This window comes from Tachysurus vachellii, chromosome 17, assembly GCF_030014155.1.
Source record: "Tachysurus vachellii isolate PV-2020 chromosome 17, HZAU_Pvac_v1, whole genome shotgun sequence".
Taxonomy (NCBI): domain Eukaryota; kingdom Metazoa; phylum Chordata; class Actinopteri; order Siluriformes; family Bagridae; genus Tachysurus; species Tachysurus vachellii.
The window spans coordinates 6,147,542-6,163,949 of NC_083476.1; the positions used below are offsets into that span (position 1 = coordinate 6,147,542).

Consider the following 16,408-nt stretch of genomic DNA (forward strand, 5'->3'; position numbering starts at 1 on the left):
TTATAAGATCTGCTACAGCAGCCAAAATGGTTAATGTTTATAAAACTAAAGTTTCATACCTTCTTCATGTATGCTACAATATTATTTCGTGTATGATTCAGTCCTCTGAGTATTTCGCTGGGTCAGTATCCAGACTGTTGTTCTCCCAGTTGTCAAACACTAATTTAAAGCAAATCAGGAAGCATAACAAATTAATTTGTAGCATTAATTAGCTTTTTAATTGTCATAGAATTGCTAATTTGCATGAGTTGTAGGACAATTCTAGGCCAAGTTTCCTCAATTAATTGCAGATTTTTTCCCTATGCGTGAATCCACTGCATCCCTTACAAGGATAAGGTGGGATTAAATATGAATGAATGAATGAATGAATGAATAAACAACTCAGCTGTGGCTAATTGATTCATTAAATCAGATCAGACAATTGAACCACCACTTAACAAGGGATAATAAACCATGAGGGAAAGTGTGTTTGCTAAAATCCAACACTTGGCACTATGGCTTATATTTTGAATGAACATGTGGAATGATTAAATGCTCAAAAATCCACTTGAGGTCATGTGTTACAATGATTTGATCACCAGAAAGTATTAAAGGAATTCGTGCCTAAAGCCAGATGTGAGAAAATGATAAAATCCAGTGTTTAAAGAGTGATTTATAATTAATGATATTTGCAATAAACAATTTTTCCACCATGCAATGTAGTCTGTTAACAGTAAGCTTTGTGTGCTAAGCAGTAAAACAGGCAAACACTAAGGCATTCCGTGGACAGAACAATTGCTGTAGTGTAATGGCTTTATTGGTTTAAAACTGTTCAGGAAAACAGAATTCAGAAGTATTTTTGAATGCGGCTTTAGCCAATCAGATTTCAGAACCAAAAAAAATGTAAATTTCATATAAATTAGTAAAATGAAATGAAGAAAATATATTCATGAGGAATCACAGGCTTTCTTGCATGTATGTGCAGAAAGAACAAAGCGCTACCACTGAGGTTAAATTGCAGTTACTACGTTTTTAAACACACACACACACACACACACACACACACACACACACACACACAGAGAAGGAACTCAGTGGGCCTGTCCTGAGCAGGGGTGTGTTCTTTTGCCGTTTAGCTACTTGTGCACTCTTTCAGCTGCTTTTTCAGCCACTGACAGTCAAACAGAAAAAAACACACGGGTAAGTTTTTGACATTTGACATATTTTACAAATTGCGATGAATGTCAAGACGGATGAAATGTTGATTGCGTCTTTAGAGCTTGTAAGCTATTTGCGTAGAGAGTGTGTTTCAAAAGTGAACAAGTACATGTTAATCTTTTGCATGCAGACAGGGGAATGTGATCATGCCCATTTTCTACAATATGTTAATTGTTTGACTTTATAACAACTTTCCCTCTGGGGAAAATTTTTAAGCTTCAAATCTAGAGAAATGGTTTTTACATGTATTTTTTGATGTGTGGTTATATAAAGGTTTGGTTGCATCTAATGATGGATATTATTCATGATGCTGTATGAAATTTCGATTTATTGTTAAGAAATATGGACCAATATTGAAAAACAAAGCCTTTTAAATCACACTGACACATTATACATGAATTGTTGAGCATGTAAAAAACAGTTACTACAATAACCTATGGTTATAGTAAGCTATAGTAAATGTTAATGAGGAAACTGAAACCATATTCTGTATATAAATGTGAAGCAACATGCAGGCAAAATGATTCACTATAATCACTTTCTATCTCTCTATTGTTGTAAACTGATGAAAGCATGTGACACAGCAGCAAATTGCTCATGGGTTTCCCTCCTTCTAGCCAGACAGAAAGGAGAAAGTGTGTGTGTGTGTGTGTGTGTGTGTGTGTGTGTGTGTGTGTGTGTGTGTGTGTGTGTGTGTGTGTGCTTTATGATTGACCCATTTAACTGCTTAAACTTTGTCCCAAAACAAAATGAACCAATTATTAAAGTTGCCAGTATAAAGTAGTTGCAGAACAGTAATTAGAACATTGATAGAGTTTGATCTATTAATTCACTTGTAAATGATATAATTATTCATAGGAAGGGAATTGAGGTCATGTTTCCTGCTTTGACTGAAAATTTAGTCAATACTTTACTACCATGTTTAATTCAAATTCTGTCCAATATTTTTTACTTGTGTACATCCAAAAAACCTATTTCCTTGGACTTAAAAGTATCAATTAAATGACTTCTTTTCAGACTGCAAACATTTAGAATTTGAAAAAAAAACGTTCCTGGAAATAAAATTGTGCTACTGCAGTTAATCTTTTGTGTTTAGATGTTGCCTTGTTTTCTGCACTAAGTCCATTTCCCTGTTGCATATCACATCACATTTGTCATATATTTATACAGCTCCTTAAACACTTTTAGAAAACCAGAGTGATTTGCTCAAGGAAAGTACAAACACTTAATAGAGGCTTGCCATGGATCTGTCTTATTGATGGAAGCTTTTACACTAATATACTCTAAGGATTTCTTAAGATCTATGAATAGCTCTATTTAAAGCTAATTGAGCTAATAGGCATTAAGGCCAGATGGCCAGATGTTTACTCTGTAATATATTTACAGCTTTGTCAGAGACTAATAAGATGGAAAGTAACTTGAGCCTTCTAATTCTTTGTTCGTGTTTTAAGATGAAGTTAGAAGTAGGGACAGGCAAACATTTAAACATTTTAATACAAGCTTTCGTAAATATCATTTTTGTTTAAAAGTTACAAGTTACTTGCATAAGCAGCTAGTCAACGTTTATAGCTAAGTTTGTTGATCAAAATTGAAAAGAAAGGAAAGGAAACCTTTTTTTTTTTTTTTTAAGATTTTAAATAAGATTCACTTAAATTGCATTTATAAATGTATTTATGAGTCTCAGCTATACATTTCTAACAATTTCAAACATATAATTCAAAAATATAATTGCAACCCAATATTGGGAATATTCAATATTGAGATATTCAATAATCACACAAGTTTTTATCGAAGCATAGTTGATTACAATAACCATGTAAAAAAGAACAAGTTCTTACCTTCAGACATGATAGATACGCTGAAACCAACCTTAACATATAGTATTGTTGTTGTCTAGCAAAGACTGGCAAAGGCCATAATCTGATTGTCTTGAACTGCAACCCTCCTGATTTGTATAAATGTCACTCTCATATTGTATTAAACAAATGTCAGGCTGAGTAAAAAAAAAAAAAACAATCATCCGAAATCGCTTGCCCTCTAGCTAAGGCATGTGCTTAAATCCTGTTGGTGCAATTAGATTCAAACTAACGTAATGAATTTAAATACAATTAGACATTGCATCCTATTAATGCTAAATTAAAAGATGTGATTCTTTGGTCTTCTCAGAAGCAATTTATTTCACTTCTCCTACTGTTAACCATTTAATCTTTAAATGCCAAAGGATCCCTCAGTCTGCTGTCTGGGTTATTGAGTTACCCTTTAAGGTCAGCGGTTGTGTTATCGAATATGTGTATGTGTGTATTATGAATGCATGTAATGCAAGGTGATAGTCCATTACTTAAAACTCGCCAAAAACTCTCTATGTGCTCTGTAAATGTATGCTTTGTGTACATTTGGATTGGAATTCTGTGAGACATAATAAAAAAGTCACAGATATGGGATATTGAACCTCATAGTACTCAGGTTAGCGGTAGCACATTTCCATTAGCATCCAGTGAACGCCAGTGAAATTAAAAGTCACTTTACATATACAAAACATTTAGCTGTAAATTTCCAGTAAGCCTTTTATATACTACATTGTAAACTTGATTATTTTTAATACATTTTCCAGCAGTAGTGACTCACTGTCAACATGAATCAGGCAGATATGCAAAAACATATACTGGTTAAAGAGAAAATATTGTCTACAAACAGAATTAACTGCTGGCAGAATTAGGTAAGAGTGACTGACAACGTGGGTGGGACTGATCAAGGGTGTTGCCAAACATTGGCGAGATTGGTCAAGAGCATCTAAAGAAGAGGGTGAAATTGGTCAAAAGTGTCAAGAGTGGAAGTTTGGAAGTGGTCAAGAGTGGTCAAGTTGGTACTGGTCAAGAGTGTCTTACCTTCGTCGGAGAACCTTAAGCATTAAGCTACATAAATAAATACCCCTCTGAATTAACTTTAATGTTAAACAATAACTGCTGGGGTATGCAGAATTTAAAATGTCTGACAATGTGGGTAAAGAGTGTTCTCAGAACTGGGCAGGATCAGTAAAGTGTGTAACCTTACACATTAACATAAATTAACACCTTGCATGTTTCCGAAACGCTGAGCTCACTGTCTTATCTAGTTAACAGAGCACAGGTACTGAATGCTCTGATATTAACAATCTTTCTGTATCAGTAGCATTTTAAAATCTGAATGATCATCTATTTAATAACTAACAAAATCATCTATTTATTTATATTTATATTTATTTCTATTTCTATTTCTCTCTCTCTCTCTCTCTCTCTCTCTCTCTCTCTCGCTCTCTCATAGATCCTAAAGAATATGCCGGTTTTACTGTTAGCCACTTAACATTAACATGACTGTAATTGACCTAATCTTTACAAACCTGATGCTCAAATTGACCATGCACAGGGTATTGTGTAACTTACTGCCAAATCTAATACAGATGCTGTGCATCCATTGTTGATTTGTGTGTTGCTGATGTAATCATTAGCAATTTTGGAGTTAAATTGTTTCTTTAAGCTTTTGTTTCCTTTCACTGCTTGGTTCCTGTGTAACATCGATTGCTCACAGCGTTGTTAACCTTTCTCCTCCTCCTCCTCCTGCCTTACCTACTACAGATGTCTGCTTGGCTCCTGTAGAGAAAGCCAGAGACCCAACTGTGTGTGTGTGCTTGCGAGTGAGTGTGAGGAAGAAGAATGCCACAGTATTTCAGAAATAGAAAGGTTATAGGGCTTGACATCTGTATTGACGTATATTGATGTGATATTTCTCAGCATCTGTTGCCTTAATCTGTAGATCAAAGACATTGTAAAGGCTTTAAAAAAAAGCTAAATGCCTTGGGTCAGTTCCATACACTCTTAATTTTTTCACCCAAAAATATCAATAAAGGGGGCATTGTGGCTTAGTGGTTAGCACGTTTGCCTCGCACCTCCAGGGTTGGGGGTTCAATTCCTGCCTCCGCCTTGTGTGTGTGGAGTTTGCATGTTCTCCCCGTGCCTCAGGGGTTTCCTCCGGGTACTCCGGTTTCCTCCCCCGGTCCAAAGACATGAATGGTAGTTTGATTGGTATCTCTGGAAAATTGTCCGTAGTGTGTGATTGCGTGAGTGAATGAGTGTGTGTGTGTGCCCTGCGATGGGTTGGCACTCCGTCCAGGGTGTATCCTGCCTTGATGCCCCATGACGCCTGAGATAGGCACAGGCTCCCCGTGACCCGAGGTAGTTCGGATAAGCGGTAGAAGATGATTGAATGAATGAACGAATGAATGAATGAATGAATGAATGAATGAATGAATGAAATATCAATATATGGCATTGCTTAATATTTGAGATTAGGCTTGATCTATATTCCTCGTCAGACTGATTACTACTGAGCTTGTTTCTCACTTGTAGCCCTAGCACCAAACTGATGCCAGCTAACACCTTACATCTTATTGCAGATTCACCTGTTACTTAAAAAATGTTTGGTTGGTTCAACAGTTCGTCAAATTTTGTAAAAGCCTGATATATGATGTATTCTATTTAGGTTTATGTGGATTATAGATAGATATTGTTTTAATTGCTGATGTCAGTATGCTGTTATGTTGATCTATTAACCTTGCAGTAGCTTGCATATACATTTCTAAATACGTGCACAAATATATATGCAAGAATTGTTCAGACTGCTCAGTTGTTCAAACACAACAATCATGAACTCATTTATTCAAGTGATTTCCAAGAGTTTTAGTGAGGTTTTCTATTACATTGAAACATTGGTATAATTACATTGGTGTCTCGTTGTCATGACTTTGCAATATTTAACTTCTTGTTTCTGAGGCCTGGACATTTTGAAGAATTTGAATACATTTTTCCCCAGTTCACATTTAAGATTCAAAAGCTAGATACACAAGTAACCATTGAACCTTGGAAAATAGGTTGATGAGGAAGACCTGGATACCACCTTGTGTGTATATGCAAGCATGCAGAGACCTTGATCAAAGTCCGAACTGATGAATGACTCAGCATTTACAACATATTAACTGTCATATTGCCAGAGTCATCTATCTGTGCACCACTGCATGTAAGACAAAATTCATCGTCATGCAGATTTTCCGTTATTTGATGGAGAGATTGCTAACAAAAGGCAGTTTTCAGCCTCTTACATAGGCTCGTAATCATAATCCAGCAAACCAATTAAACTAATAACATTAATCAGAATTTGTCCTTCTGTATGAGAGTCAAGAGCTTTCATTTCCACAACAGCTGTTCTCTCTAATAACTCCAATTTCTAACAGATTTCTAAATCTTTCCTGGTTTAATTATAAAACATTATGTTCAATTAAATTCAATTCAAGTTTATTTGTATATCGCTTTTTACAATTGACATTGTCTCAAAGCGGCTTTACAGAACATAAACATAGAACAAAAAGGTTAATATAAAGAATAATATAAAGATTAATAGAATGCAAAATTCAAGATTAAAATTAGATATATTTAAATGTGTATGTATTTTTCCCCAATGAGAAAGTCTGAGGTGACTCAGGCAGCAGTGGCAAGGAAAAACTCCCTTAGATGGTAAGGAAGAAACCTTGAGAGGAACCAGACTCAATGGGGAACCCATCCTCATATGGGTGACAAATATGTAAAGTCTATTTGGTAGTAAGTAACTTTTCCAACTGATGTTTACCGTGAAAATTCATGCTAAAAGAAGAACGATGACCAGATAATGTGAACATATGCATCATTGTTATGTTATACACTCAATCTTATGATTCTAGAATTATATTGAAGTAGCTCTTGATGATTTTTAGGTTACTGTTGAAATATTATCTTGTCTGCAATTTGTGTTAGTGCCTTGCTGTTCTGGACTGCTAGCAAATTCACAGTTGCATATTTACAAGAGCCCAGAATTACATGTGTTTACAACAATTAAAAACCACAAAAGGCAGTTAGGAAAAAGTCTTTTAGTTTTTCTTAGTTATTTACTCCAGCCAGTTTGCTGTAGATATGTTATGTTCAGCTAAAAAATGTGAAAATGTTATAAAGAGCTGTTTGTGAGATAAACACGTAACACATATTGTGTAGTGTTTCCCTTCAGTCGTCCGACATCTCGTGCTCTGAATCATGTGCCGTCTCCTCTAAACAACACACATGCAGAAAACATGAACAACTTGTGACTAAACATGATAAACAGGGCATTCTGTGCTTGTTGCTAAATATGGGCAATGAAGCACAAAAGGTCATTGATGCTAATCTCGTTTTTTTTTTGCTCTCATACTTTGCCTTTCTCATGAACTTTGTGCTTGAAGAGAGTCAGTTTGTAGTCATAATCCATGTCCTGTGACATTTCTAGGGTCAGGATGGTTATAGGAAAACGTGAATAGTCTTGAAAGCGAACAGATTTAACTTTGACTTTTCTAAAGCACTGACAATGGTGACCCCTTTTGTAAACGCTAGCGTATTCTTACTTCTTAAAGCTTCACCATGTCAAAGAGTATGTAATATATTTAGTTATATAACAAATGTAGTTATAAAGGTAGGGAAGTCGTGGCCTAATGGTTAGAGAGTTTGCCTCCTAACCCTAAGGTTGTGGGTTCGAGTCTCTGGCCAACAATACCACGACTGAGGTGCCCTTGAGCAAGGTACTGACCCCCCCAACTGCTCCCCATAAATGGCTGCCCACTGCTCCGGGTGTGTGTTCACAGTGCGTGTGTTTTCACTGCTGTGTGTGTGCATTTTGGATGGGTTACATGCAGAGAACGATTTCTGAGTATGGGTCACGTCACTTTTAAAAAAAATGTTATTGTAAATCAGGCAACACGTTAGACTAAACCTTTTGGGTTCATATCAATTATTGGAGTTGCCACAACTGTTATTTCACTTATTCTCACACAAATAGCTCATATTAGCTAGCTGGTGAGTTATACCATGAAGTATAGCGCTCCAAAATCTGTTGCCTTTTTACTCATAGAGCTGTTTTCATACATTTGGAGGGAATAAAAATTATATATCCGTGATGTTTGAGTAAATGCCAATATCCTTATTGTCGATCATTCTGGGTTCCAGTTTCTTTTGTTGGCTTTATGTTAGAATATTATATGCAGAATATAGATGATGCTATCAAAAGAGTTTCTCTCCTTCATACTCAGACCTACAGTTTTATTTAGATAGCACACAAACATCTCATTTATACACATTTATATTTATAAGCTTTATATAACTTGCTTTACATGTTGCTACTGTTTATGATGTGAAATGAATTGAGCTGAATGATTCTTCCATAAGATTAAGGTGATGGGTTGTTAAGCTGAAATAGTGACATCGCATGAATCATGATGAATGAATCATTATGTATGAATCGGAAATGAGATTGGGGAAATAGAACTAGAAAGGCTGTCGTGTTTGTGTATTTAAATCATGAGATCTGTCTGCTGTGCTTTTGGAGAGCTTAATACGGATGCCAGCTTTTGCATAAGTTCAATATTAATCACTATTTCATTATGTGCAAACAGTTGTCACCCAGACACTGCCATGCTGTGCTGAGATTTTCAATTATTATTAAATATTTTCATTACTGGCTAGCTGAAAAGCTATAGCTGGACTTCATACTTATAAATACAAAGCAGGTCATCTTCAGTAAAGGGGTTAACATCATCTGTACTGTAAATATGGCATAACTAGAGATTCCCAGATAATTCAGCCAACACATTTATAGCTGAAAACTGACACGTTTGGATTGTAATCAAAAGCTCTTATGAATCAATAATTTATCCTGCTGAGATATGCTTCAGATCATGGTTCGTGCTTCACCAATGGAAATGAATCAAAAATCACAAAAAAAAACCCAGCAGCATTCATTTTCACTCTGACAAGCAATATATAGGCATTGCATTTATTCCTGTATTCTCGTTCATGTCATATGACTTCAAATTTGTTCACGATGTTAAAAAATAATCTGAAGCATGTATTTCAATCATTTTATTTGTTTTATTTGTGTGTATCATTCTGTTGATAGGTTAAACGCAGTCAGCACTATGACTGATGGGGATTATGATTATTTGATTAAACTCCTGGCTCTCGGTGACTCAGGAGTGGGAAAAACAACCTTCCTATACCGCTATACCGACAACAAATTCAACCCCAAATTCATCACTACCGTGGGCATTGACTTCAGGGAAAAGAGGGTGGTGAGTTTCTTCCCTCTTCCATATTTTCATTTTGTTGTGAAGCCTATGTCATTATTATATGAAGCAAACCTCAAGATGCCTCAATCTTTAAGCAAACTAAAAGGTTTATTTAATTGATACTAAGCAAGTATTTATGTTTGTCTTACATTGTGCCAGATATTTTTGTGCCATAAATAAATAAGCCTGTATTTTTCTATCAGTAGTTTCCCCCTTAAGAAAAGTGCTGAATTGTATAGTCTCTGCAAGTCTGTAATGCACAGCAACACTTTCTGTTCCTTACCCATTTACATTTACGGCATATTGCAGACACTTTTATCCAGCGTGACTTACATTTTTATTTCAATTTATACAACTGAGCAATTGCAGATTAAGGGCCTTGCTCTGGGGCCCAGCAGGGGAACCTTGGTGTACCTGGGATTCGAACTCATGACCTTCCAATCATTAGTCCAAAACCTTAACCACTGGGCTACCACATCCCCACAGTAGAAGGTTTAGAAACCTAAACGAAAATAATCTCTGTTTATTACAAAAATGGCCTTAAGTTCTACACTGCTGAAAGAATTGTTCATAGCTAATATCAATTATCACATTCTCTATATTAGCTATGAACAATTCTTTCAGCAGTGTAGAACTTAAGGCCATTTTTGTAATAAACAGAGAAACATATGTAACCAATTAATGTGAAACAGACAATAATATTTTCATTGTTGTGTTTCTACCAGCTTCTAGCTTAAACTGTCATGAAAAAATTACAACTGTCAATAACCATGATGTAAGGACATGGTGACAGTATGCATGGTGAGGGGTCCAGTCTCTTAGCAGTGAGTAGATATTCTCATTTTTTTAAGTTCATTTCATAAAGGATCCACGACTATATCTAACTGATGATATCAGCCTGCGGAAAATATGTTGAATGTGGCCTTTCTTTGTTCTGTCAGCTTTATTTGTTTAGCAGTTATTTGCAGTAGTGTCATGTATAGCCCTGGACCACATGACTTTCACTCTCCTTATCCATCATCCTTTCCTTCTGAGTGGTGATGTAACTCAAGAATGAACTGTGGTTTGATTAAATGTGTCTGGATATTGAGAGGGAGTACATGGAGGTGTGGTGTGTGTAGATAAACTTCACCAAAGAATTTATCCACAAAAACCTGAAAGACAGAGTTGGTCATTGACAAGCCATATGATATCATTTGTTCATCCCTTATAATGTTAATGCTATTTCATACATAACAGTGGATTATTTTAACCACCTCAACAATAAAAGTAGACATTTGTATATAGGTTCAGTCATTTGGGAGGCCTTTATGGGTTTTTTTTCACAGAGTCTATAATAAAATATTTATATATCTCTTTGTACGATGAGCATTGGCATTTTTAGGAGATTAAACATGCTAATTTCATGCTAGAGGGATTTTATTTAAACATTACTGTGCAATGCTGATTTAATACAGTGTGAACCTTTTCTGGTGCCAAAACATTAATGGCATTAATATTATAGAATGCTGTTTATAGGAAACAAGCCTCCATCTTTCTCTTTGTCATAGACCTTATGTATGTAAGTATTCTTCCATAGCAAAGTTTAAACCTTCTTGTACAAATGTTCAAAGGGTGTGAATGTAGTTTGCCTTTTTGGTCTTGTTTTTGCCATCATGATGGCATCAGACTAGGATTTTGGGTTGATTCCTAATGTACAGTATGTAATGTACAGTGTTCTCGGTCAGTGTAGTCAGGTGACTGATAACTCCATGGTTACTCACTCGCTTTCCATAACCTCTTTCCCCTGGTGATGATTCAAAGCCAATGTGGCTGAATGGGGGTGCTTAGCCAGTCACGGACTTGGGATGAACATGCACATAAACTCGCACAGACAGGAACCAGAGCTCAGGACTGAACCAGGAAGTGTGGAGCTGTGAGATAGCAATGGCATTCATGGCGCCACCATGCAGAGGCACATCCCAATTTCAGGACTTAGTTAGATAGCCCTTCACACTAATGCATTTTAAATGACTCCTCACAGCATGCCAGCTGTCTGACCTCCTTCCAAATGCAGTAATCAGTGCAACTTAATTCCTTTTCTTCCCTAAGACTTTTTGCCCTGAGCTGAGGCAGAGCAATTCTTTACCTTCTTCTTGCACATCTGCAGAATGCTCTTAAACAGTAGCAAGAATTGCTCATAATTTTGTCTGATGGAAATGTTCTGTGTTCAAAATACGACAGCCCAGCGAGAAGCACAAGAACACCTTAAATTGTCCATTGAAGCAATCCCAGATAATTGTGTAAAATGAAAGGAGGAAAAGTTAGAAAAAATTATGATCTAAAGAGAAGGCAGTTTAAAGATGAGCTGTGAAACCAGGCATTGTGTTTCTACATCTCCAGCATTTGTCCTGGTACTCCTCTTACATCCATGCTCTCAGCAAGGGCTTTGCCAGAGTAAAAAAAGCTCTGAATAGAGCGCATGCCTAAAAACGGGTTTTAATAAGAGGCAAGAAATCAGAAGATTAATTATGCATACCAGTACAAATAAGTGTACAGTTTGTAAAGGATCTACAGCAGACTGGAGAATTTGGAGAAAAGGACAGCAGAGAGGATGTAATAGTAGACTATTCATTAAAATGTAGAAATATCACTCTATAATAAAAACTCAGTGTGCTGGCTGTGACTTGTCGTCGTTCTCATGAACATTGTTACTATTTTTCTCTTTTCAGTCATTTGTTTTTCCCTAGATGATGAGGAATAAATGAATCAGCCTTTGTTTGGGGTCAGATTAATCTGAATGGGTCAGATTGAAACTTGTATGGTAAAATCTGAAATCTATATGGTTTCTTTGGCCAACATACTTCTCCCTTTTTTACACTACACTACTTGCTTGACCATCATGTCTATATGTGGTTCTTCCCCAAACATGGCCACAAACACACAACGTCTAAACACACAGTTGTATCATTTTTTACCGGATATGCTTTGACAGGATTGTACGGAAGATCTTGAGTCTTCACCTTAACCCCAATGAACACATTGAGGATGATGTGGAACACTGACTGTAGCCCAGGCCTCCTCACTCAACATCAGTGCCTGACAGAGAGATTTAAATCGATCTGTGACTGTAGGTCCTTGCCAAATCTATGGTCTATGGAATATTGACCTTTTGTGTCATAAAATACGAAAGGTGTAAAGAAAAGAGGGAGGAAAAACATGGTGAATAAAAAAGTAAATGCCACACAGAGATACTTGTGGAAGGACAGAAAGAGAGTGATTAAATGAGTCATGTACAGGATGTAGGGTGTGTTTTGGACTCCTGGTGTGCAAATAATGATTAATATACTTAAGAAAGAAGAAGAAGATACTTAATTCAGTGTGTTGGGAACAGAGTGTAAGTGCATTATTAACTGTATTGCTGTTGTCTACTTATGGTGTGTGTGTGTGTTGATTGGAAAACGAGAGTACAAATCCACTTATCACCTTATTTTTGTGGTGTGTCATGTGCCACTGGATATGTAAAAGTCAATGAAGAGAGTGAATGCATCACACACACACACACACACAGACACACACACAAAACAGACAACAAGAATAGCGTGTAGATGATAATGAGTCATACACACACCCACACCTGCACTTACATGGTGTAACACAGTGCAAACACTGATTGGAAAGCACACAGAGAGTTTCTGAAGGCGATCTGTAGTTAATAATACTGTCTGCTGTCATCAGTGAGAAACTGCATGGTGCCTTCACTCTCACTTCATAAAATCATTTGTTAAATGCGTCAAAAACATGATGTAATCATGTAATATATATTTACATGCTAATAATTTACAATTTACTAAAATTTTTTCGATATTGTTATTTAGATATTGGCTGTTGTGAATACGTGTGTGTGTGTGTGTGTGTGTGTGTGTGTGTGTGTGTGTGTGTGTGTGATGCAGGTGTACAGCGCTAACGGCCCTAATGGAACTACAGGAAAGACATTTAAAGTTCATCTGCAGCTCTGGGACACAGCAGGACAGGAGAGGTTTGACTTGATAATAACAAAATACTTCATTGCTTGTGTTCAGACAGCGTATCTACTTAAAGCGTTTCAGATTTTAAAGATTTTAAATGTCCCTGGAAGTACATTTTGTTTCAGTGTTTCTAAACTAGAGGAATAACAATAAAAAAACCTTGACGTGACTTGTGATATGAAATGCCAGACTATTCGTTGTTTTTTTTTTTGTTTGTTTGTTTTTTTTGACATAAAGTATCCTACTGTATGTAAATTGTAGTTAATACATAGTTTATACTAGAATTTTAGAATATTAAATATTTTGTTGTCCGGTATTAAAATGGTAAAAATGGGTGGATAAAATGGTCTTGTACTTGATCTAAATATTTTCGGAGACACTGTAGTCTCTGACTAAAACATGCTTTTTTTTGTTTATTTAAAAAATAGAATTGCTGGCAAATTGATGTGCTCAGAAAACACAAGCCTTTATAAGGATTGAGTATAAAGTCTTAGTTAATAAGCAATAGTTTAGTGCTGAGGACTTCAAAGCACTTTTGAGCTTAAACCATGTTGATTATTTAGATTTAATATCGATTATTATTATCATCTTCATTACAGGTTTAGAAGCTTGACGACAGCTTTCTTCAGAGACGCGATGGGATTCCTGCTCATGTTCGACCTGACGAGCCAGCAAAGTTTCCTGAACGTCCGTAACTGGATGAGTGAGTAATAATCCTAAAAAATAGTTATAGCTAAAGAAAAGCTGACTTGAGTATGGCAGTGTTTGGCATATATATATATATATATATATACAGTCACCGGCCACTTTATTAGGTACACCTGTCCAACTGCTCGTTAACGCAAATTTCTAATCAGCCAATCACATGGCAGCAACTCAATGCATTTAGGCATGTAGACATGGTCAAGACGATCTGCTGCAGTTCAAACCGAGCGTCAGAATGGGGAAGAAAGGTGATTTAAGTGACTTTGAACGTGGCATGGTTGTTGGTGCCAGACGGGCTGGTCTGAGTATTTCAGAAACTGCTGATCTACTGGGATTTTCACGCAGAACCATCTCTAGGGTTTACAGAGAATGGTCCGAAAAAGAGAAAATATCCAGTGAGCGGCAGTTCTGTGGGCGCAAATGCCTTGTTGATGCCAGAGGTCAGAGGAGAATGGCCAGACTGGTTTGAGCTGATAGAAAGGCAACAGTAACTCAAATAACCACTCGTTACAACCGAGGTATGTAGAAGAGCATCTCTGAACACACAACACGTCAAACCTTGAAGCGGATGGGCTACAGCAGCAGAAGACCACACCGGTATTAGTAAGGTGTACCTAATAAAGTGGCCGGTGAGTGTGTGTGTGTGTAATTTATTTTATTTAATTACAATACTGTATCTGAAAAGCCATCAGTCTACAGGTAAAATTTATGATATATGAATAATACTGAAGAAAAGTGACTTCCAGTGGATTTACATTTTTCCCAAGTTTGTCATAACAAAAAACCTAATCTCTGTAAATGTTCATTTAAACGTGTGTTGATAAATGATATGAACGTGAAGGTCAGCTACAGGCAAACGCCTACTGCGAAAATCCAGACATCGTTCTCATCGGAAACAAAGCAGACCTGCCGGATCAAAGAGAAGTTCAGGAGAAGCAAGCTAAAGAACTGGCAGATAAATACGGGTAAGTGTAAGAGATACAGTCCAATGTAAAAATCATCACCATCAAATGAATATAAATATAATACTGCAATCTAATAAATTAAGACTATCATTTGATAAAAGAGGGGGCACGGTGGCTTAGTGGTTAGCATGGTCGCCTCACACCTCCAGGGTTGAGGGTTTGATTCCTGCCTCCGCCTTGTGTGTGTGGAGTTTGCATGTTCTCCCCGTGCCTCAGGGGTTTCCTCCGGGTACTCCGGTTTCCTCCCCCGGTCCAAAGACATGAATGGTAGGTTGATTGGCATCTCTGGAAAATTGTCCGTAGTGTGTGAGTGCGTGAGTGAATGAGAGTGTGTGTGTGCCCGGCGATGGGTTGGCACTCCGTCCAGGGTGTATCCTGCCTTGATGCCCGATAACGGCTGAGATAGGCACAGGCTCCCCGTGACCCGAGATAGTTCGGATAAGCGGTAGAAAATGAACGAATGAATGAATTTGATAAAAGATTAGTGTGAGGAAGTAAGATATTACTGTGGGCTTGATGAACATCTCACACAGACCAGGCATAGAACCAAATAAATACACTTAGACAATATTCACAGCAATATTGTAGTTTAAAAATGATCATTCGTCTAAAGCTGTCGGAAAGATCAGGACTGAAGAAGAAACGTGAGCTCAGTATCGAATAATGATAACAGATTTATTAACAAATTCTCTTTTGTTAAAACACTTAAATGGTGGAGGACATCGATGCGACTGGCATAGCATTAGATACCCAGACTGCCCACCAACCCTGACCACCTTCCATTAATCAAAAGACAAAATGTGTAAAATAAAGTATCTCTGTTGGTTAGTAGAGTTTCTGATCACAGTTAATAAATCATGTAATTTGAGGTGTGTAAAAACAAATGACTACTTCAGAGAGACATATTTCTTAGTGGAGAGCCTGCGTTACTAGTGAACAATATGAGAACCGATCCATAATGCGTGATGGTGTTAATCTATTCATTGTAATACTGTATTGTTCTCTCTTGCATGCACCTGTAAGGATCCAGACTGAAGCCTCTTCACAAGCTTGATCCAGACAGATAAAATAATTAGTGCATGAAAAGACAAAAGTGTGCATTAAATATACGGTCTAACCTCAAAAGGGAAAAAAAAGGTTAATGTGGCACTGTGTGGTTTAAAGCTTCGATCAGAATTAGAAATTCGTCCCACACGACCCCAGTTGTACCCCTGTAGCTACATGGGTTTTTTTTGTTCTGTTGGTCTTCGTACCCACAAGAACAAATTCTGTTATTATTAATCATTATTTTTTCATACTGCCGCTCAGTTCTAATACTAATACTGCACAGTCTGTCAGGGTGTTTAGAGTAATAGTGCTGTCTTTCTATCACAAAGTATTAG

At 36.8% G+C, this 16,408-nt stretch overlaps 1 protein-coding gene across 4 annotated transcripts in view; it reads left to right on the forward strand.

Annotated features, from left to right (window-relative positions):
* The window catches only part of rab27b (RAB27B, member RAS oncogene family), a 39,416-nt gene that overhangs the window by 17,575 nt on the left and 5,433 nt on the right, over nucleotides 1–16,408 (forward strand). For 3 of the 4 annotated variants that reach the window (XM_060891529.1, XM_060891528.1, XM_060891531.1), the window contains exons 2-5: nucleotides 9,181–9,352; nucleotides 13,282–13,367; nucleotides 13,956–14,059; nucleotides 14,903–15,026. In XM_060891529.1, the coding sequence (XP_060747512.1) occupies nucleotides 9,181–9,352; nucleotides 13,282–13,367; nucleotides 13,956–14,059; nucleotides 14,903–15,026 (486 nt within the window). Of the gene's footprint in view, nucleotides 1–1,066; nucleotides 1,180–9,180; nucleotides 9,353–13,281; nucleotides 13,368–13,955; nucleotides 14,060–14,902; nucleotides 15,027–16,408 lie in introns of those variants that run through there. The other variant, XM_060891530.1, reaches the window with a different exon arrangement.